Source organism: Pseudonaja textilis, chromosome 5 (assembly GCF_049901715.1).
Source record: "Pseudonaja textilis isolate UNSWEBS1 chromosome 5, rPseTex1.2, whole genome shotgun sequence".
In the NCBI taxonomy this organism is placed as follows: domain Eukaryota; kingdom Metazoa; phylum Chordata; class Lepidosauria; order Squamata; family Elapidae; genus Pseudonaja; species Pseudonaja textilis.
Genome location: NC_141994.1, coordinates 35,272,268 through 35,290,714, shown reverse-complemented (window position 1 = coordinate 35,290,714; position 18,447 = coordinate 35,272,268). Strand labels below are relative to the sequence as shown.

Below are 18,447 nucleotides of genomic sequence, written 5' to 3'. Positions count from 1 at the left end.
TGTATAATGGGTATCATGTGAGTGGGGAGCAACCCCAAGACCTGCAGGGAACTGGCATGGCAGGATTGGGAGGAGAGCGGCAGAGGGCCTGTTCATCAACTTTATATCTTTTTTACTCTGTATCACACAGTATTCATGTCAACATAGTGTCATAAGCAATCTGCATCTGATGTTGGATTTGAATTGGAAAGACTATTTCAGCTTTTAAGAATTCAGTCACAATATGCTGGTTAAGGTGAATTGACAAGTGGTCATGTAGGCTTCAATTTTGTAAACAATAACAAGACAACTCTTTCTCGCAGCAACTTCCTTGCCAACTGGAGTAAAAAAATGATGACAGTTTCTAGCACATCAGTGTTATCATCTATTGGCAATTTGTACATTGGATGTATTACTTTTCATTCTACCATCACATTTTTAAACTAGGGATGTAGGAAGAGTGAAACAATTGCTTCTTTTAGAAGCAAGAATGTTGTAAAAATAATAACAACACTCACCACTGTTGCTCACCCAATAATAAAATGGTAGACTTAATTTATGACATTAATCTGGCCCCACTAGCTGAACACATGATATTTTGTACTCAAAGCATAATACATATAAAATATTTTCAAGATCTTTTCTATTTCATGACTATTTCATTTATTAAATTTGCTAGCTGTTAACATGAGAACTTCACAAAGCTGCTGATCCTGTGAATTTTAGCATTCATGTAGCTCCTATTTGGAAAATAGTGTATCAGCTACATTGAAAAAATGATTTCTAGTTTCACAAACTAAAAGCATTGCATATTTAAAGTAATAAATAATAAACTAATGTATTAATCAGATCCATATGAATCTCAAGTTGTTACCACTATGTCTACAGGTCATAATCTTAGTTTATCTATATTTTAGGATTTTGCTGACAGCTTTATAATCAGTTTCTGTCTAACCCATAAATGTGTTTTTCTTTCACTATGTGGATAGTTGGAAAGACATCACATAGCAAGAGAACTTTTATTTATATATCAGTCTCTATATATTTATCTCCGTTTTTATTTCTATTGCATAGATTAAATATTATTGATCCTGCCAACAAAGCAGCTGGCTAGTTAAGATTCTTATTTTGATGTCTTTGGGGTCTCTTAGAATTATGACTGCCAGGATTCCAAACCACTGTGGTTTCCATTTTCAAATATGATACCACTGTAGTCAAATTTGTATTTTACATTTCTTTGAATAAACAATCATTCGTGGGAGGTCTTACTTTATGAATCTTCTGCAATTAAGGTGTTAAACTGTTTAAATGAAGGCATTTTATGTACTACATGTATGTGCCAGAATACGTATCTTTGCTATATAGTTATTACAATATACAGTAGCTTCACAATTATATAGCTGTGAATTAATGGTATTCATGGGAGACAATACACACATAAGTAATGGTAGCAGCTTAGGGATATTGTTCAAGAAACTCCAGATAAGATAGAAAGACAAACTGTCAAGAAATACAGTTACAAATAAGCTTGCTATTGTTGTGTTTTTTTTTTATTTTATGCAACATTTTCTCATCATGAGATGGACAGCTGGGCATGTCATGATTGCAGTGGGTACATTTAAAAATACTGTATGACTCCTTAATGTATTTTGAGAATGTCTGCTCATGCACAATGAAGACTATTGTTCTCATGCAAAGTTCTCAGCTGATAAAATTCAAGGTCGAAGGATAGGAAGGCTTCAGTTGTCCATACTTTTGTGAATTATAATTCTTAATACATTTTGGTCAGTATTAGCACATCTGGTAGATTCTTGTTTTAAGTGATGAAGTTTGAATTGAATGATTCATTTGTCATTTTAAGAATGTGTGCTGTTCATTATTCTTGAACTTTCTTAGTGTAATGAAAAATTTAACTTCATCACATATATCAGTAAAAGATATACCGAGGGGAAAAAGATCCTGCTTTTAACTTCACAGAAACAATGAATTGGCCATTCTCTTTTTTTAACATCCAGGATGATAGTGTATCAAAGAAAGATATTTCCAATTATCACAGACATAGTCCTTTGAAAAACTTAGGCTATTTCCATCTATAGTGAAAGTATAAGCATAGCTATGCTGACAAGGGCCCAACTAGAAGCAATCACTAAAAATTAGCATTTATAATTCCTCATGCAAAAGCATAAGTTGTATTTTTATTCAATAATTCTTCCTCACTTTTTAATAAGTCAGAATGAATATGAACAATATTTGTTTCATTAGCTGTAATTATTAAATTAAATTACCTGATTTAGAAACATGCTTAAAGCCACATAAAATATCTTTATTTATCATTAAATAAATAAAGAAAAACTGAAATACTGTATATTGTTGGCTGTTATATTTTACTTAATTCTAACATAATCTATTTCCAATAGTATATATAGATATAGATATATTAGTATAAGTTAGGGCTGACAAACTTGCGGTCTGCAGGCCAGATGTATCACATGGCCAAGCCCATGCACAGTTAAGCAAAGGGGAGGGGAGGAAATCGCAATATGTCATGTGACGACACCATGATAATGCAATTTGATACCCCTAGTATAAATGTTGATCATACAAGCAAAATATTCAAATAAACCAGTGTTTGACAACCTTGAGAAGTTCAAGCTGTGTGGACTTCAATTTCCAGAATTCCCTGGGCAGCAGGTCATCTGTATACTACTAGCCAAGAAAGCTATGAAAGCCATGAAAGCCACCTTGGGACAGACTCTCTCAACCTAACCCATCCCAGGTACCATTTCTGACCCACACTCCTCTTCACTCACTCTCCACCTAGTGTTTTGGGTCTACACATTTGAAAGGAAGGTTGATACACTAAGAATTTAAAACCAGCAAGAGATGTATGCAAAAGTTTTGCAACACTCTTTTCTTCATTGAACCATGAACTTAAAGTTCCTAAAACTCTTAATCCCACCATAGTCCAACAAGCTTGCCACACTACTATTCAAATCACATCACAATCTTTTATATAAATAAGTATAAGTAAAATTTATGTATGTGTTTATTTCCAAACCATGCTCTTAACTGAATGACTTCAATGTGAAGAAAAAGATTCACAGTAAACATTAAGATTTTGAATGTCAGAACACAAAAAATCATAATTTTTTTAAAAAAGAATTATAGCATATGTTATTGCTTAATAGAAAAAGAAATTAGCTAACCAATTTATTCAACCTCTAATTGTATAATTATACAAAGCAAAATATTTGTTTTTGATGGAGGAAACACTGTTTTGTTATACCAATGATATTTCCTCTATTTTATAGTTTTTCTTTCTCTTTCTAAAAATCTGATCCACTAAGTGCTAGGATACTTATAAGCAGCTCTATTCCTGCCATTTGATTGTTGTATTTAAATAAGCAATAGCTGGTTTGCATTCACTGTGGGGAGCTCCATGGTTTTTTTAAAAATGTTTTTCTTTGTAAGCTACCTCTCATACAACATATACCATTCATCCACAGTGGTAGCACCCAAACCCCTTTGATTAAAAACTATCTAGAGAAAAACATGATCACTTTATTTTAGGTTGGAAATAAAAGCAATTTAAAAATAGAGAAACAAAAGACTTTTTTCTGTTATGTTCAGCAAACAGAAATTATGATAGAATTAAAAATTTACTCTTTCAAGAAAAAAAACCCCAAGATTATCTTCTCTTCTTTACTAATATCAGAAATTAATTTCCTTAAAATGAGCTTCTCCCAGATGAAGCATCATCAGGCTTCAGTGTAAGTAGTGAGTTTCCAGCAACCAGTTTCATCTCATTACCAACAAGGGGGAAAAAAGTTAAATGCCTAAAAATATCTGAACAATTGTTTATAAACTGTTTTAAGCAATTACAGTACTCTGAACATTTCTAAAAGGTTTCCTTCCACATAAGACTTCATTGACTTCACAGTTTCAATTTTGTTTTGAGAAGCTTGAAAAGATTTGTTGCATAAAGAAAGCAATTTCGGGTTCAATTTGATTAAAGAAATAATCTGACCTACCTGGACTGCATATCTTGCTGAGTTTTGGATTGGCCACTCTCAGGAGGATTCGGAGAATGAGAGATGTGTTGCTGTAGCTCTACCAAGGACTGATAGTACTGCTGTTGTTGGTGCTGCTGCTGTTTATAACGAGACAAACTGAAAAACAGTCCTAAAATGGCTTTCAAATTTCCATTTCTTATTTCTGCACAGACAAAAAGAAGGAAATGAAAATATTGAAATTAGCTTTGCCTTCACAGATGTACCTAATGGACATCAGCTATTGTTTCAGTTCTGCAAACTTCCTTATATCTGAATTTAATATGACAAGATTTTTAAAGATTTTTATGATGGAATCTCATGTTTCATATTGGATATTAGACATAAATTTTATTTCATATATTGAACTCTTATAAAGTATTTACTTTCACTTTATAACTTTAACTATTTACTTTGGCTAATAACACCAAATTTATCTACATAAATACTGTATATTCAAACACATTGATAATCACTACTTAAAAGGTAATAGTTTTGTAAATAATCAACATGATGATAACATTTGTTGATGTTGGCCAATAATTTCATAACACTGTAACTAAAGTGGTATTGTGCCTTCCTTCAGCAATATATACAATGCTAAATTCTGTTGGATCATTACATACATTTCTATATTGGGCTGTTAGTGTAGACAATCCAGAACCATTCAGAATCATATCCAGTTCATTCATGTCTTGGATTATACTGGTTAAATATGTTTCCAAGCCCAAGTCAAAGTGCTGCTTGTGGTTTTTGAAGCTTTAAGTTTCTAGAGACCAAGTTAAGGATTGCCTTTGTCTGAACTAATCTCTTCACACTTTAAGAATTGCAAGATAAAAAGTTTTAACTCTGCAACCAAGAGGAGTTTTCATATTAGAACCAGTAAAAATCCCATCTCATACTTAATACCTATACATTTATGTGTACAGAGGATGACTAGAGAAGTACTTAAATCTTTATCTTTAGCTGATATTTATTTAAGTTGCTTCTGAGAGGACTGAACTGTTTTGAGATCATAAAGTATGTTCTCAATATCACCCTGCTCTCTGGCATTAACTATGGGAGCCAACTGCCTCGCTGTGTCTAAAGATAGGACCAAAACTCACTAAATTCTCATTCATTATTATATTGGTATAATAATTATTTTCCCTTCTATTTATTCAGCTCTGGTTTTTACATCAAAAAAGTATTGTTGGTTCATCTTAAATTAAACCAGCTGATTTATTTGAAAATTTCATCTAATTTCTCCCCCCACAAAAAAGTTAAAATGTTTCTTATGTTTAATCACAGCTCTTTTATGATCAAAATAAGATGCAGTAAAAATCTGTAGGACATTTTTTCCATTTCCTGAATCTGGACAGGGTTTTTTTTGCTTTTATTTTTGTTTTAATTCTCTGATAAAAAGTCTTATGACAGATGTGGTTATAAAATAATGCAAGCTTATGCATCTTTAACTGAAATTAAAAACCATTAATTATATAAAATTATGTTGCTATTTTCTTGATAATAGGAAATCTTTATTGATATTGATATCAATCAATATGCTGTACATTTAAAAGAAATGTACAATTGACATTGTTCATCTAAAAGACAGACATAATCAACCATTTTTCAATTTGAGTAATATATCAAAATAATTCCATCTGATTTCTTACTGGCCTGTTTTTGCCATTCAGGGTTCCCTGATCAATGGACTTAAGGTAATTGAAACTTATATACATGATAACAAGAAAAAATAAATGTGAGAATCTCTTTTAAGAACTCTTTTTGAGAATACATCCTCTTTCACAATCACAGAAAGCTATAATGAATGTTCTATCTAGTACTATCAATAATCACTTAGGTGAGATGGGCAGTGTAGAAATTTAATAAAATAAATATTCTAAAATAAAATAAAAACTGAGATTGTATCATTCTTAAAAAACAAAATAGAATATTTTATATTACTTCTTTCTTTATCAAGAAATAATTTATTTCAAGTTTCTCCAGAAATGAACAATAACATTTGAATGAGTCTGAAATCTTTGGCAATAGCATAATTAATTTCATATAAAACAGAAACTAAAATTCAAAAATAGTTATTGAACATCCTAATAAAATAATTTCTGACATTACTTCAACTAAATATTAATCGTGAAGCTAAAAAAAACCAGGATATTTTTTTAAAAATCTAATTTGCCCCAAGATAATATAATATGTGACGCAAGAGTAAAAATTTAAACAAACCGACAAAAGTTTTAAAGCATTTGATCACAGTGTGACATGAATGCACATAATTGTTAACAGAACCAACGAAGGCAATAAAATCTAGATGTACTACTTAAAATGAGATGTCTTGTGAATTTATAGGCTAATTGACTATGCTAAATTTCAGCGATTTACACAATGCAATACTGTATTATATTCATGCTATGTTCAGCAATGTACTTGGAAATTACACCATATATCTGTTTAGAAATATAGGTAAGAAATTAAATGGACAAAATATACCCAAGAATAAATCAATAATTTGAGTATTTCATTTGACTTCCAAATGAAATATTTATTTTCTTAAATAGAAACAACTGATTCCAAAAAATAAAGTGGGTAATTCATAATAAATATTTTTTTTCAAGATGGCAAGTTGAAAATAGAGTTCATGAACTTTTCAGAAAGATATTTTACTTTCTTGGTTTATATGTGGTTCTCTTACCTTCAGCAGAAAGACCTTGGACATTTACTCCTCTGGCTGCCAGAAAGCTAAGGCATACATCAACATTCTCAATCTGCAAAATGAACATGAAATAGCAAAGCTGTTAAAGGCTATTTTACAAGATGAACTTGCCTGCTGCAAATGGGTATAGGGAAAAACCCCCAAAATGAATAGTTTACATTCATCACATAGTCCAGTTCTTTAGCAAAGTTAACAAGAATAATTACTCCTAATTAGGCAGCTGCTATAAAAGCTTTCATTGTCCATTTTGTTGCTTAAAAACAATTCATAAAGGGCTGATCCAGAATGGCATGCTGACAAATCACCAAGCCACCTACGTACCAGAAAGCTGGATTTTGAATACTCACATAAACAACAATGAAAGTTTCCCTACAAGATTGAATACTGTGATAAGCCCTAAATTGTGGGAGACTGACTGCTTCAATGAAAACACATCAACAGAGCAAATAAGTGTGTTTGTGTGTAATAAAATGTGATTTTGTAAATAAATTTTAAACTTTTCCTGAAAGAGAACTCTTCAAATTCTCTATAGAGTCTATAAGCAAATTCAGTTACTACTATGGTAACATTTGAGGTTTGTTTTAAATTTGTAGTGTTATTTATTTATTTTGATCAATTTACATAGCCACCAATTTACATGCAAATCAGAGTATATGACATATAACAAACAACTACAACCATTACAAATAATAAAACTTACTACTTTTGAGGCAATTTCATCCAACTATCCAGGAGCAACCATCAGGAAAGACTGTTACAAAACCCATTATTTTACATCTTTAGAGTCATCCAAATGGTGGGCAGGATCAAGACCATCTAAATTTCAGAGATAATGCTGTTCCATAGAGTAGGTGCAGCAAAAGAAAAGGTGCTTCTTTTGGGATCTATTAATTGTTAGAACCTAGACCATGCTCTCTTTGTCTTAACTTATTAGAAGGGCAGTCAAATTGCCTGTCCTTGGACAAGAATGGCTTTATAGGCCATCTTGAATTGACCCAGAAGCTTACAGATAACCAATATACCTCACGTAGTAAAGGTATTACATGAGCTTATTAAGGCATGCTTAGAATTATTTGAATTCAGGAATGAGCTTCAAAAAATTTAGCAATGGATTCTCTGCCTGGTTGCTGGGTAGGCATGGCCATGGTGGGCATGGCCTAATCAGCCTCCTGCACCATGGCAGTGGGTGCATTTTTGCTCTCCCCGGGCTCTGGAGGATTTCCTCAAGCCTCTGGAAGGGTGAAAATGACCTCCCCGGGCTCCAGAGGCTCTCTGGAAGCCAGAAATGACCTTCCTGAATTTCTGGGAGGCATGTTTTTCACCCTCCCCAAGCCTCCATGTGCCCCCTGTGCTTATTTGCATTCAAAACAGGCCGTGTGGGGAGTCCTGGGAGGGATGGAGAGGGATAGGCAGGGACAGTCAGGAGTGGGATTTGGGGGTTCTCCAAACTGCACAAAACCTTAGCTAGGGGCTCTCCCAAACCCCTGAAAACCCCCAGCAACCCACCCCTGTTTGAATTGCTGTATTTTGGACCAGCTGTAGTTTCCAAGTAGTCTTCCGGACACTCTTATGTTTATTGCATTGCAGTAATCTAGATGAAAGTTGACAAATGTGTGGCAGACTGTAAGTGAGACTTCCTGATCCAGAAATGGACAAAATTGGCACACAGGATAGCTTTGCATAGTCAATGATGATTGCCACTTGCTGTTCAAGCAGGAGCCATTAATCCAAGAGACCTTCCAAACTGAGCACTGTATGGAGTAATGCTATACTAATGTGAGCCAAATATGGAAATTCCCTGGATCCAGATGGCCTTCAAATGCACATCTATTCAGTCCTGCTAGAGCTGAGATGTAAACTTGTATATCATCATAAAATTGCTATTGAGCTCCAGAAGAATAGATGAACTCATCCAGCAGCTCCATTAAAATCTTAAACAATGGCAGGGAGAGATCTGAGACTCAAGATACCCCAAAGTGCAGGGCCTAAGCTTAGATTTCTTCACTTATCAATACAATTGGAAATGACTTGGAAGAAGGAGGAAAACCATTGTTACACCATGCCTCGCACTTCCAACACTCTGATCTGTCCAGAAGAATACCATGACTGGTAGTACTGAAGACCAAGATCAAAGGAGGCCGGGATGGCTGGTCTCTTTGAAAACCAAGGGATTCTCTGGATTCTCTGTGCAGAGAGAGGGCACTGTGCTATAATTCAATTTAAGCCTATAACCACTTTCTCATTCCAAGAGACAACTAATGCTTAAAGTTCAATCAAATCCTTAGGAACATCCCCAAGCATCTTCTGCAAAGTCTATACTTAGGATAGGAGCCATCTTGTCTTCCTCATATGGAATCATCAGGACCACAAAGAAGTTGATTATTCTTTGTTTATTTCAATTGGGTATAAGAGTTAATAATATGGACTTAAGTTCACGGGGTATAGGGTAGGCAGTGGCATCTTGGTAGTGCTGGGCAGAGAGATGATAAAAGACAGGAAGTTGAATACTTTTAGGAAAAGTGTGTCTTGTACCAGTTGTGTCTTCTAGCTTCTTGACCTGAAACCCAAAGCCTGTTTATCTTATACTTAGTACCCTACTTGATAATGATTTTAAAATATATTCAAATATATCCATTCTGTGGATATCATTATTCATTTTGTAAAAAATACAATTATTAAAAATCTAGTGGCCTTCCACTATTTAAGAACCAGTAATACTCATGAAAGAAACTAGAGCCATTTCTCCACAACTGTAGTGATTTGGAGTATTTTCTAATGTTACTTAAACATTGGTGCACTGATATAAAAATCTCTCCTCGTTACTGTTGTCTCAGAACAGGGATAGCTGAGTAATGTTAAAAAACACTGTCAATCACTACAGAGGAAATGTTCTATATATCTAGAAAGATATGTTTCTAAAAGAAGAGTGACAGATAATATGAAATAGAACCAAAGGGGTGAGACATATGGGAAAACTGCTGAAGTATAAAACTAAATGCTCAGTCAATCAAATTGTCTCCTTCCCTGAATGCAGAATAGCTATTTTAGATTTATGACCTGCTACAATTGATTATTGATTTGTTGATTTATTAGCTGGATAATTTGGAGAAATTTTAATTTTCCTCTGTCTCAAAGTTCTAAAAACATAAAATAAATATATTTTAAGTCAACAGTCTAAACTGCTTTGAAGCTCAGTTCATTCTTAAATACAATATTAAATTGGACAAGTGTTAGAACTTATCAGATTAAAGATTAAAGTACTTAATAATGTTTCAAATGTTTTGAAGATTTGATGGCCCTTCTGGTACTACTGAGAATACTTAAAGTTGCAACTTCACACATATGGAGAATGCTAAGGATATTGAATAGCTAGTCATTAGTAGCTATTAATGCCTAATTAACTACTGTACCTTATTAGAGATATTTTGAGTGACTGGACTAACTTTGCTTGCACTTCATTTAGTTTATCCATTCTCAAATTCTTATTGTATTAGAATATTTCTATTTTTTCTTGTACTGATGGAAGGACAACAGGGGATTCAGTTCAGAAGTCAGTCTCTAAATACAGACTTAAGGGTTAGTTCCCTATACATTTGTGGATCAACATTCAAAGGTGTTTTTTAAAAGGCAACTAGACTTTCTGGTTTTTCTTTGAAGACATTTTGCTTCTCATCGAAGAAGCTTCTTCAGCTCTGGATGGATGGTGGGGAATGGAAAGATTTATACTCCTTGCAAACAATCGGTCATTTGAATTCTCAAAAGGAAAAGCAAGTCATCAAAAGTACTGCAAATGACCAGCTGTTTGCAAGGACTATAAATCTTCTTGGATGAGAAGTGAAATGTCTTCAAAGAAAAACCAGAAAGTCCAGTTGCCTCTTGAAAAAGCACCTTTGGGAAAACCATGACCTGGATGACTGAGATTCTCCATAGACATCTTGGATCAAAAGTTCATTTAAGTCTTCCAATAATGATATATGCCAAGTTATCACATAACTCTATGTTTAGCAATAAAGTGTGGCAATCCCTCTCTTTGACATTGTATTTCATGGTCTTCTTTTGCTTCAATTTAACCAAAAATGTTTTACTAGCAGACAACAAACCTGACACATCTTAGTTCTACTACTATTTAAATAATTATTTCTAAGAGAGACCAAGTGGATCAACTTGCCAGGTTTCACATAATGATCAGAGGCAGTAATATAATTTAATTCAGTTCTATGTTATTTTATTATAGGCTTTAGCCATCAAAAGAAACAAAAGAAAATAAAAGCTGAAAAATTAAACCCCAACTTAAGAGCAAATCAGTGTCATTCTTCTGAGTCCAGCCCAGAAGAGGATAAGCTTTGAGAATGTGCTGTGCCTAAACTTGCACATCTACAAAGTGATTATTGTGGGGTTCCAAGAAGGTCAAAATTGCAAGTCACCTACCTATACCAGACCTCCTGGTCCTCCACTACACATGCCTTGACTATAATATTTCCCATAAGAGTGAATTGGTGACCATTCATTATTGTCTGACATCTAGGAAAAGCAAGTGGAAAGTAAGAACTGTTTCTGCAAAGTGTTCTTTTAAAGGTATTGAAGAAAGCTTGATCAATCAATCGGAATAGAGCTGGAAAGGACCTTGGAGGTCTTGTTGTTCAACTCCCTGCTCAAGTAAGATATCCTATATCATTTCAGACAAGTGAAGTCTCCTCTTATAAACCTTCAGTGATGAAGAACCCACAACTTCTGAGTTCCACTCCTTAATTGTTCTCACTGTTGGGAATTTTCCCTTTAATTCCAGATTGCTTCTCTTCTTGACTAGTTTCTATCCATTGTTTCTTATCCTGCCCTCTGTGCCTTGGAAAATAAATTGCCCCCCTCCTCTTTGTGGCAACCTCTCAAATATTGGAATACTGCTATCATGTCATCCCTAATCCTTCTTTTCTCTAGGCTAGCCAAACCCAAATCCTGTAACTGTTCTTCATATGTTTTAGTCTCCAGGTCTAATTATCTTAGTTACTCTTCTTTGCACTTCTTTCAAAGACTCAACATCTTTTTGAGACTTTGACCAAAACTAGATGCAGTATTCCAGGTGTGGCCTTACTAAGAATTTATAAAGCAGTACTAATACTTCACATGGTTTTGATTCTATGTCTCTGTTTATACAACCAAGGATTGTATTAGTTTTTTTGGCTGCTGTTCCATACCGCTGGCTTATATTTAAGTGATCATCCACTAAGACTCTAGGATCCCTCTCCTAGTTACTGTTTCTGATCCAGGTTTCACATAATCTGTACGTGTATCTTTGGTTTTTCCTGCCTAAATATAATATAATGCTTTTATCCATATTAAATTTCATGTTGTTGGATAGGGGCCATTATTCAAGTCTGTCAAGAGCTTTTGGGATTCTGAGCAGGGGTGGGATTCAGTTTTTTTAACAACTGGATCTGTGGGCATGCTTAGTTGGTGGTCATGTGACTGACTGGGCATGGCCAACTCAAAATCACTCGTGTCAAGGGGCACTTTTCCTTGCCTGGCCTCTCATGACAGTGGGAATGCTGCAATGGTAAAAAGTGTGAAAAATGGTCATAAGTCACTTTTTTCAATGCCATTGTAACTTTGAATGAACTGTTGTAAGTTACCTGTACAAAAATACAAAAAGCTTCTTTGCTTGCAAAAAGCTAACCTAAATACCAATCATTAGATTAAAAATACCTGCAAGCCAGAGTTACAAATCAGGCAGGGTGCCAGAGCATCTTGAGGAATGAAAATAGTTAAAAGGCAGTGATAACTACCAAGCAGCCATCCTTTGCTCATAAAGTGAAACCCTTTAGCAGAGAGTTCATTTAAGCTCTCCAGGGAAAACACACCCAGGACAAGCAATCGTTAGATCTATTTGCACCACTTAAAGATACCAGCTGGTCTCACTCACCTCAAAAGATATCCTAAGGAAATCATCCATATTTAAGGAAAGGTCACATGCCGCCCAGAAAGGCAGTAAAAAAAATCAGTGCCACGCTTGCATCCTGCCTCTTGGAAGTATACCCCAAAAAGACAGTGCCAGATAGTACTAAAGGAATGAGGAAGACCTCCTCCCCAGATAGAAAAAGAAACCATGAGGCAGGAAAAAATTCAAACACAATACAAATAATTAAATTACAAAAGTAGCTGTTGCTTGTTGAAGCTGAATAGGGAATATTATCCCATCAATAAATACAGGCTTAAACATCACCAAGCAAAGAATTAACCTTCACCAAAAACCAGTTTTGGACCAAAACTCAGAAAAGGTATGTAAACTGACGTTTGAATGTCAATCTTTCTAGCTAGCCAAGAAGCCTTGCTAAATGTCACTCATCTTGGTTTCCTGTCACTAAAAGCGTTGCTTCATTATTCAATTATTTCTTCAAAGTGCTGATTGTCCAGGGAAGTATTTCCTCCCAACAGCAGTGTAAAAATCTTAAAACAACCCTTCCCCTTTAAGAAAGTGAAGCCTCAGAAGTTTTGGAGACAGGAAGTCTAGACGTACTGGCAAGAATGTAATAAGGGTGAAAAAAAACAAAAGGAGATTGCTTCTAACTACTGGTTCTCCAAACTGCTTAGAAAGTTAACAAGGGGTTCTATAGAACCAGACAGAACCGGTAGAACCACCCCTGGTTCTGAGTTTGTCTTCTGGAGTATGGACTATTCCTGCCAGATAAATGTTGTCTGCAAATTTGATGAGTTCCCCTTCTATTCCCTCACCTAAGTCATTTATGAAGAATGCTGGGCCTAAGATGGAATCTTGTGGTATCCCACTGCTTACTTCCCTCCATGTAGATGTAGTACCTTAAGGATTACTTGTTGACTACAGTTTTATCAGCCAGTTACAAATCTATCTGGTGGTGATGCGGTCTATTTTACATTTTTCTAGCTTACTGAGCTAGCTTACTGAGCTATGAGGCATAGATTGTGATCTACTTTGTCAAATGCCTTGCTAAATAAGTATACTAGGTTCCCAGAATTTCACTGGTCTACTAATTTAGTCACTTTGTCAAAGAATGAAATAAGATTGGCTGGCATGACTTGTTTTTAACAAATCTATGCTGGCTTTTAGTTATAACTTTATTTGCTTCTAGATGTTCACAGATCTGCTTTTGATTATCTTTTCCTGTATCTTCTCAGGTATTGATGTTACACTGATTGGTCTATAGCCATGATGGTGAACCTATGGCATATGTGCTGTACATGCGAGAGGTCACCCGGAAGAGCCCCACTGCGCATGTGCGCCTGCTGCCCGCCTGCCAGCTGGTTATCAGTGATCTGGCATGCATGTGCAGTGGGCAGGGATGCGTGGGAGTTGTGAGCACATGTGCAGAGATGCGCAGGGCACACAGGGGTCTCATGTGCATGCACAGAGACATGCAATGTGCATGGGGAAATGCATGTGTATGTGCAGAGATGCATGGCATGTGAGGATCACATGTGCATGTGCAGAGGTGCATAGCATGCACAGGGGGACTTGCACACATGTGCAGGGGGCATGGAGGGCCCCACGCAGATTGCCTTCTGGGTGCTGGCACACAAGTGTGAGTGAGTCCACATGCACTTTTCAGCACGGGAACCCAAAAAGGTTAGCCACCACTGGTCTATAATTTCCAGAGTCTGGAAGATAGGAACCGCATCAGCTCTTTTCCAATCCTCAGGTAATTCCCCAGTGTTGCAGGATTTTTGAAAGATATGATACAATGATTCTGAGATAACATCTGTCAGCTCCTTCAGAACTCTCAGGTGTAATCCATCAAGTCTTGTGATTTATATTCATCAAGATCAGATAGCTGTTCTCCAATCATTTTCTTGCTTATTTTAATTTGTCTTTTATGGTTAGGTTTTTGGTAAATTGGGTTATAGTTTCTATAGTTGGGTTATAGGTCTGTGTAATCTTGCTGGACAATTTGAACACATTCTTCTTAATCTGCTACGCTTTCATCATCCATAGGCCTTCAGAGCTAGCGCCCAAGATATCAAATTATGTTTACTCCCAATAGAAGTTTTTAAGTTTATTTACATGAACAAGAAGAATCTTATTATATTAAAATAGAAGATAATCTGTCTCGGAATATGCCAATGGACACATCTGTAATTTTGCCTTTGGAAAGGGCATATGATACTATATTCCTGTATTTATTACCTGATACATATAAAATATATGTTGGTTTGTTAAACTAATTTGTGAATCTCACAACTGAGATATGCCAAAATAGTGACCACCTAGAGGTGGTCTATGATCATGAGTCTGAAACCAATTTCAAGGACCCATTTCTGAAGACTTGAATTTGGTCAATTTAGATGCAAAAACCAGAATTTTCTGCATAAGGTGATTGTGCAAAATAATTTCTCCCTACTTGAAAAACTGAACTCATTCAATTTTCTGTTGAGCTCGTTTTAAAAGTTGAATGTTCCACATAAAATCAAAGTTTGTTATTAAGCAATTTAGGAGACAACTATATCCAAAAATATCCATCAGCCCTGCCACAATATTTGTGATTTCAGACAAGTCTCTTTCAGGAGAACCTTTGGTATAAATTGTCTCAAATGGTCAGCTTAAATTCATAATTCATAAATTCATACTAGTTTGGGAGTAAATGGAACATTGCAGGGCATTTCTTGGAAGCAACAATCAAAAATGCAAACATTGCATTTTTTTCCTAACACTATTTAATTTCTGCATTTTTGAGGCCAATGCATTGGTAAAACCCATAAATGGAATATGATTTTTTTAATGAAATTGCCTTACCTAAATATCACAATTCTTTAATATTTTATCCTGATTGAGGGCAGATTTAAGATTCCCTTTGGCAAAATATTGTACTTTGTGGTAATGAAATAATTGAATCATTGCCTAACATTTTACCACTGTATTTTCTATAAAGGCTTGCAGAATAGTCTAATAATTGTTTTATTACATTTTTCTGGATGATTTGAAAATTTATGACACCATCTTTGGGCCTCCTAAAAGTTTATATATTCACTGCAAACAAATTTTCAATTACAGCAAGCAGAATTTTCCAGCAATTAATTTCTACTTAATTCGTTCCTTTCTCCACTTTATTCCCACCCCATGCCTATACAAATATAGAAAACTGATGATATCAAAAGACCCAGTGTGCCATCAAGTCTGCCTTTGTCTTATACATATAATTTAATTGGCAGCTGAATCTTTGTTTTATGAAGATATTAGAAGTTTGGAGAGATAAACTGATTTATTTCATATTTCCTATTACTTGCTGTTTATTATTTGGTATACCTTAAATTTTATTGAAAATAAGTATTAATATTTATTGGAAATTAAAACAATAAAAATGAACTGAAAGTACAACTGCATTTATACATGACTCCATAACTGGATTTTCTAGAAAAATTGAATATAGAAATTGAAATCCAAGAAGGGAAAGATACTGGAGAATTCCTATATGATGCTTCTGAAAATTAACTTTGTGAAATGAAAACTTAGAAATATTTTCTCCAATACAGCACATAAAAGAAAACATTTCCAAACCTTCATCAAATCTGGTTTTAATACATGGGCTCTTTCTTAAGAGTTAAGGGAATGTGCCAAGAGTCTAGACAGCTATATTTATGCAGAAAAGAAACACACTCAGTTAATGCAGTAAAAAACAAACATTTATCAAAGTAGTTCTTCATATAGTATCAACACAGTGTCTAAAGGACTACTATCATCTATCAGATGGGGGGGAAAAACACCTCTCCACAGTTTATTTTTTTAAGACCTACAAAACGTAAATAATATGATAGCTAACATTTTAAAATAAACACATTGGTCTATATTTTAAAGTTGCTTTTATTTTTTAAAAATTAGACTAGTTTTCCTGAGCTACAAAAACTGAATTCAAAATAGTCCTACTGACTGAAAGATCAAAGGATGTCATTTTAATGTTAAATGGTATTTACTTGAAATAATTAAGAACAAACCTAGTATTTTAGAGTAGGTTAAAACCTGCAATGCCATGAATGTGAAAAGTATACTTTTATTTCCCTGAAGAAATGTTTTTAAAAACTCTCAATGTGGTTAAAGGCATGATGCAACAACTTGTTCTAAACTGGATATTTCTTTGACACCTTAGTTAAATATCAAAAGAAATTTTCTCCAAGATATTAGTAGAGTATTCAAACTGGAGTGCATACTAAAATATTATAGAAGTTAAGAGAATGATTTGTAAATGGTGGCTTTTAAACACCTCTCTGTTGACATACAGCTGTCATTCACCAAAGATAGACTATGAAAAAAGAATTGCACCTTAATGTATTTTATTGTGTCTTCAAGTCATTTTCTGACTCCTGAGACTTGTCTACCCTCAGTTACCTTGGCAAGGTTTTTTGGAAGTAGTTTGCCATTCTGTTCTTCCTGGGACTGAAGATCCCAAGCTGGCTTCATACCTAAGAAAGGACTAGAACTCAATCTTCTATTTCTGTTTCTGGTCTAATGACTTAACCTTAATGTACACAAATGTGATAAACTGGTTCTCATCTGAAAATAGTGGATTTGCTTAAATTCTTTTATATCTATTCTTTTCATCTCAATAAATCTTTTGAAACTAGTATGTGGAAATTGGGCTCGGAAAATAATCACTCAGTTCAGGCAGCTGACAAAAGAGTCCAAGAAATGCAAGCCTTCAGTCATATTTTTTTTAACCTGAGCTTCAGTTTCAATTTGTGCTGTCTTCTTTTTGAGATGAATAGAATTGACACTTTAGCAACCTTCATCTTTCTCTAGAGGACTCCTTTCTTCCATTATCTTGTTGAAGATGGGGAGTAATAGATATTAGAACCATACCAAGTCAAAGGCATTCATAACTTTGACTTCTCTGCTAATAAACTGCATTTAGAATTATTGTGAGAAGCACATAATAATACAAGTACTGGCTTACAAGTTCTTAATTTAAACATGAACTTAATCTTTGATCTAAAGCAAATTATTGTTGCTTAGTTTCCACCTTCATTTCCAATAGCATTGTATTTCATCAGCTTCATTTAAGAAACATCACTGAAATAATGTACATCAGATGAATTGTCTGGACACATCAAGTGGGAATTTCATTAGAAGATTTAATAAATCATTGCTCAATACATTCTATTTGTCTTATTTTAAAACTTTCATCCCTATTCAACTTTAAAAAAACTCTTAATGTATTATTTACAATTTTAAACAATTTTTAATTTGCTTTAATTACTTTCTTTTTCCTTTGGCAACTCACAATTATTCTTTGAATTCAAATCTCTATAATGCCAAACACTTTTTATTCAAACTTTAAAACCAATGAAAATGAGTTAAAATTTCTGGTTGCATGCATAAGTTCCGTTATATTTTAGCCAGTTTTCTAGTCTCAATACTGTTTCAATCAAAATTGGAACAGCTCTCTGAAATCAATAATAGCAATCTAACAAATTATGAGGCTAATATATTATGGGCTAAAGTTTGATTAATTACAATGTTGCTTGGTAATATTACCTTTCATATTAGGAATTGGAATAAGCAGAATAAAAATATAGAATAGAATACTTTATTGGCCAAGTGTGATTGGACACACAAGGAATTTGTCTTGGTGTAAATACTCTCAGTATACATAAAGAAAAGGTACATTCATTAAGAATCAAGAATCATAACGTACAACACTTAATGACAGTCATAGGGTACAATCAACAATCAAATCATACTAGGAAACA

The 18,447-nt window shown here is 34.3% G+C and overlaps 1 protein-coding gene across 7 annotated transcripts in view; it reads right to left on the bottom strand.

Moving 5' to 3' along the window:
- NAV3 (neuron navigator 3) overlaps positions 1 to 18,447 on the bottom strand; it is a 464,771-nt gene that overhangs the window by 127,615 nt on the left and 318,709 nt on the right. For all 7 annotated transcript variants that reach the window (XM_087934496.1, XM_087934492.1, XM_087934487.1 and 4 more), the window contains 2 exons: positions 6,721 to 6,793; positions 4,011 to 4,194 (listed from right to left, as the gene is read on the bottom strand). In XM_087934496.1, the coding sequence (XP_087790622.1) occupies positions 4,011 to 4,194; positions 6,721 to 6,793 (257 nt within the window). The remainder of the gene's footprint in view (positions 1 to 4,010; positions 4,195 to 6,720; positions 6,794 to 18,447) is intronic.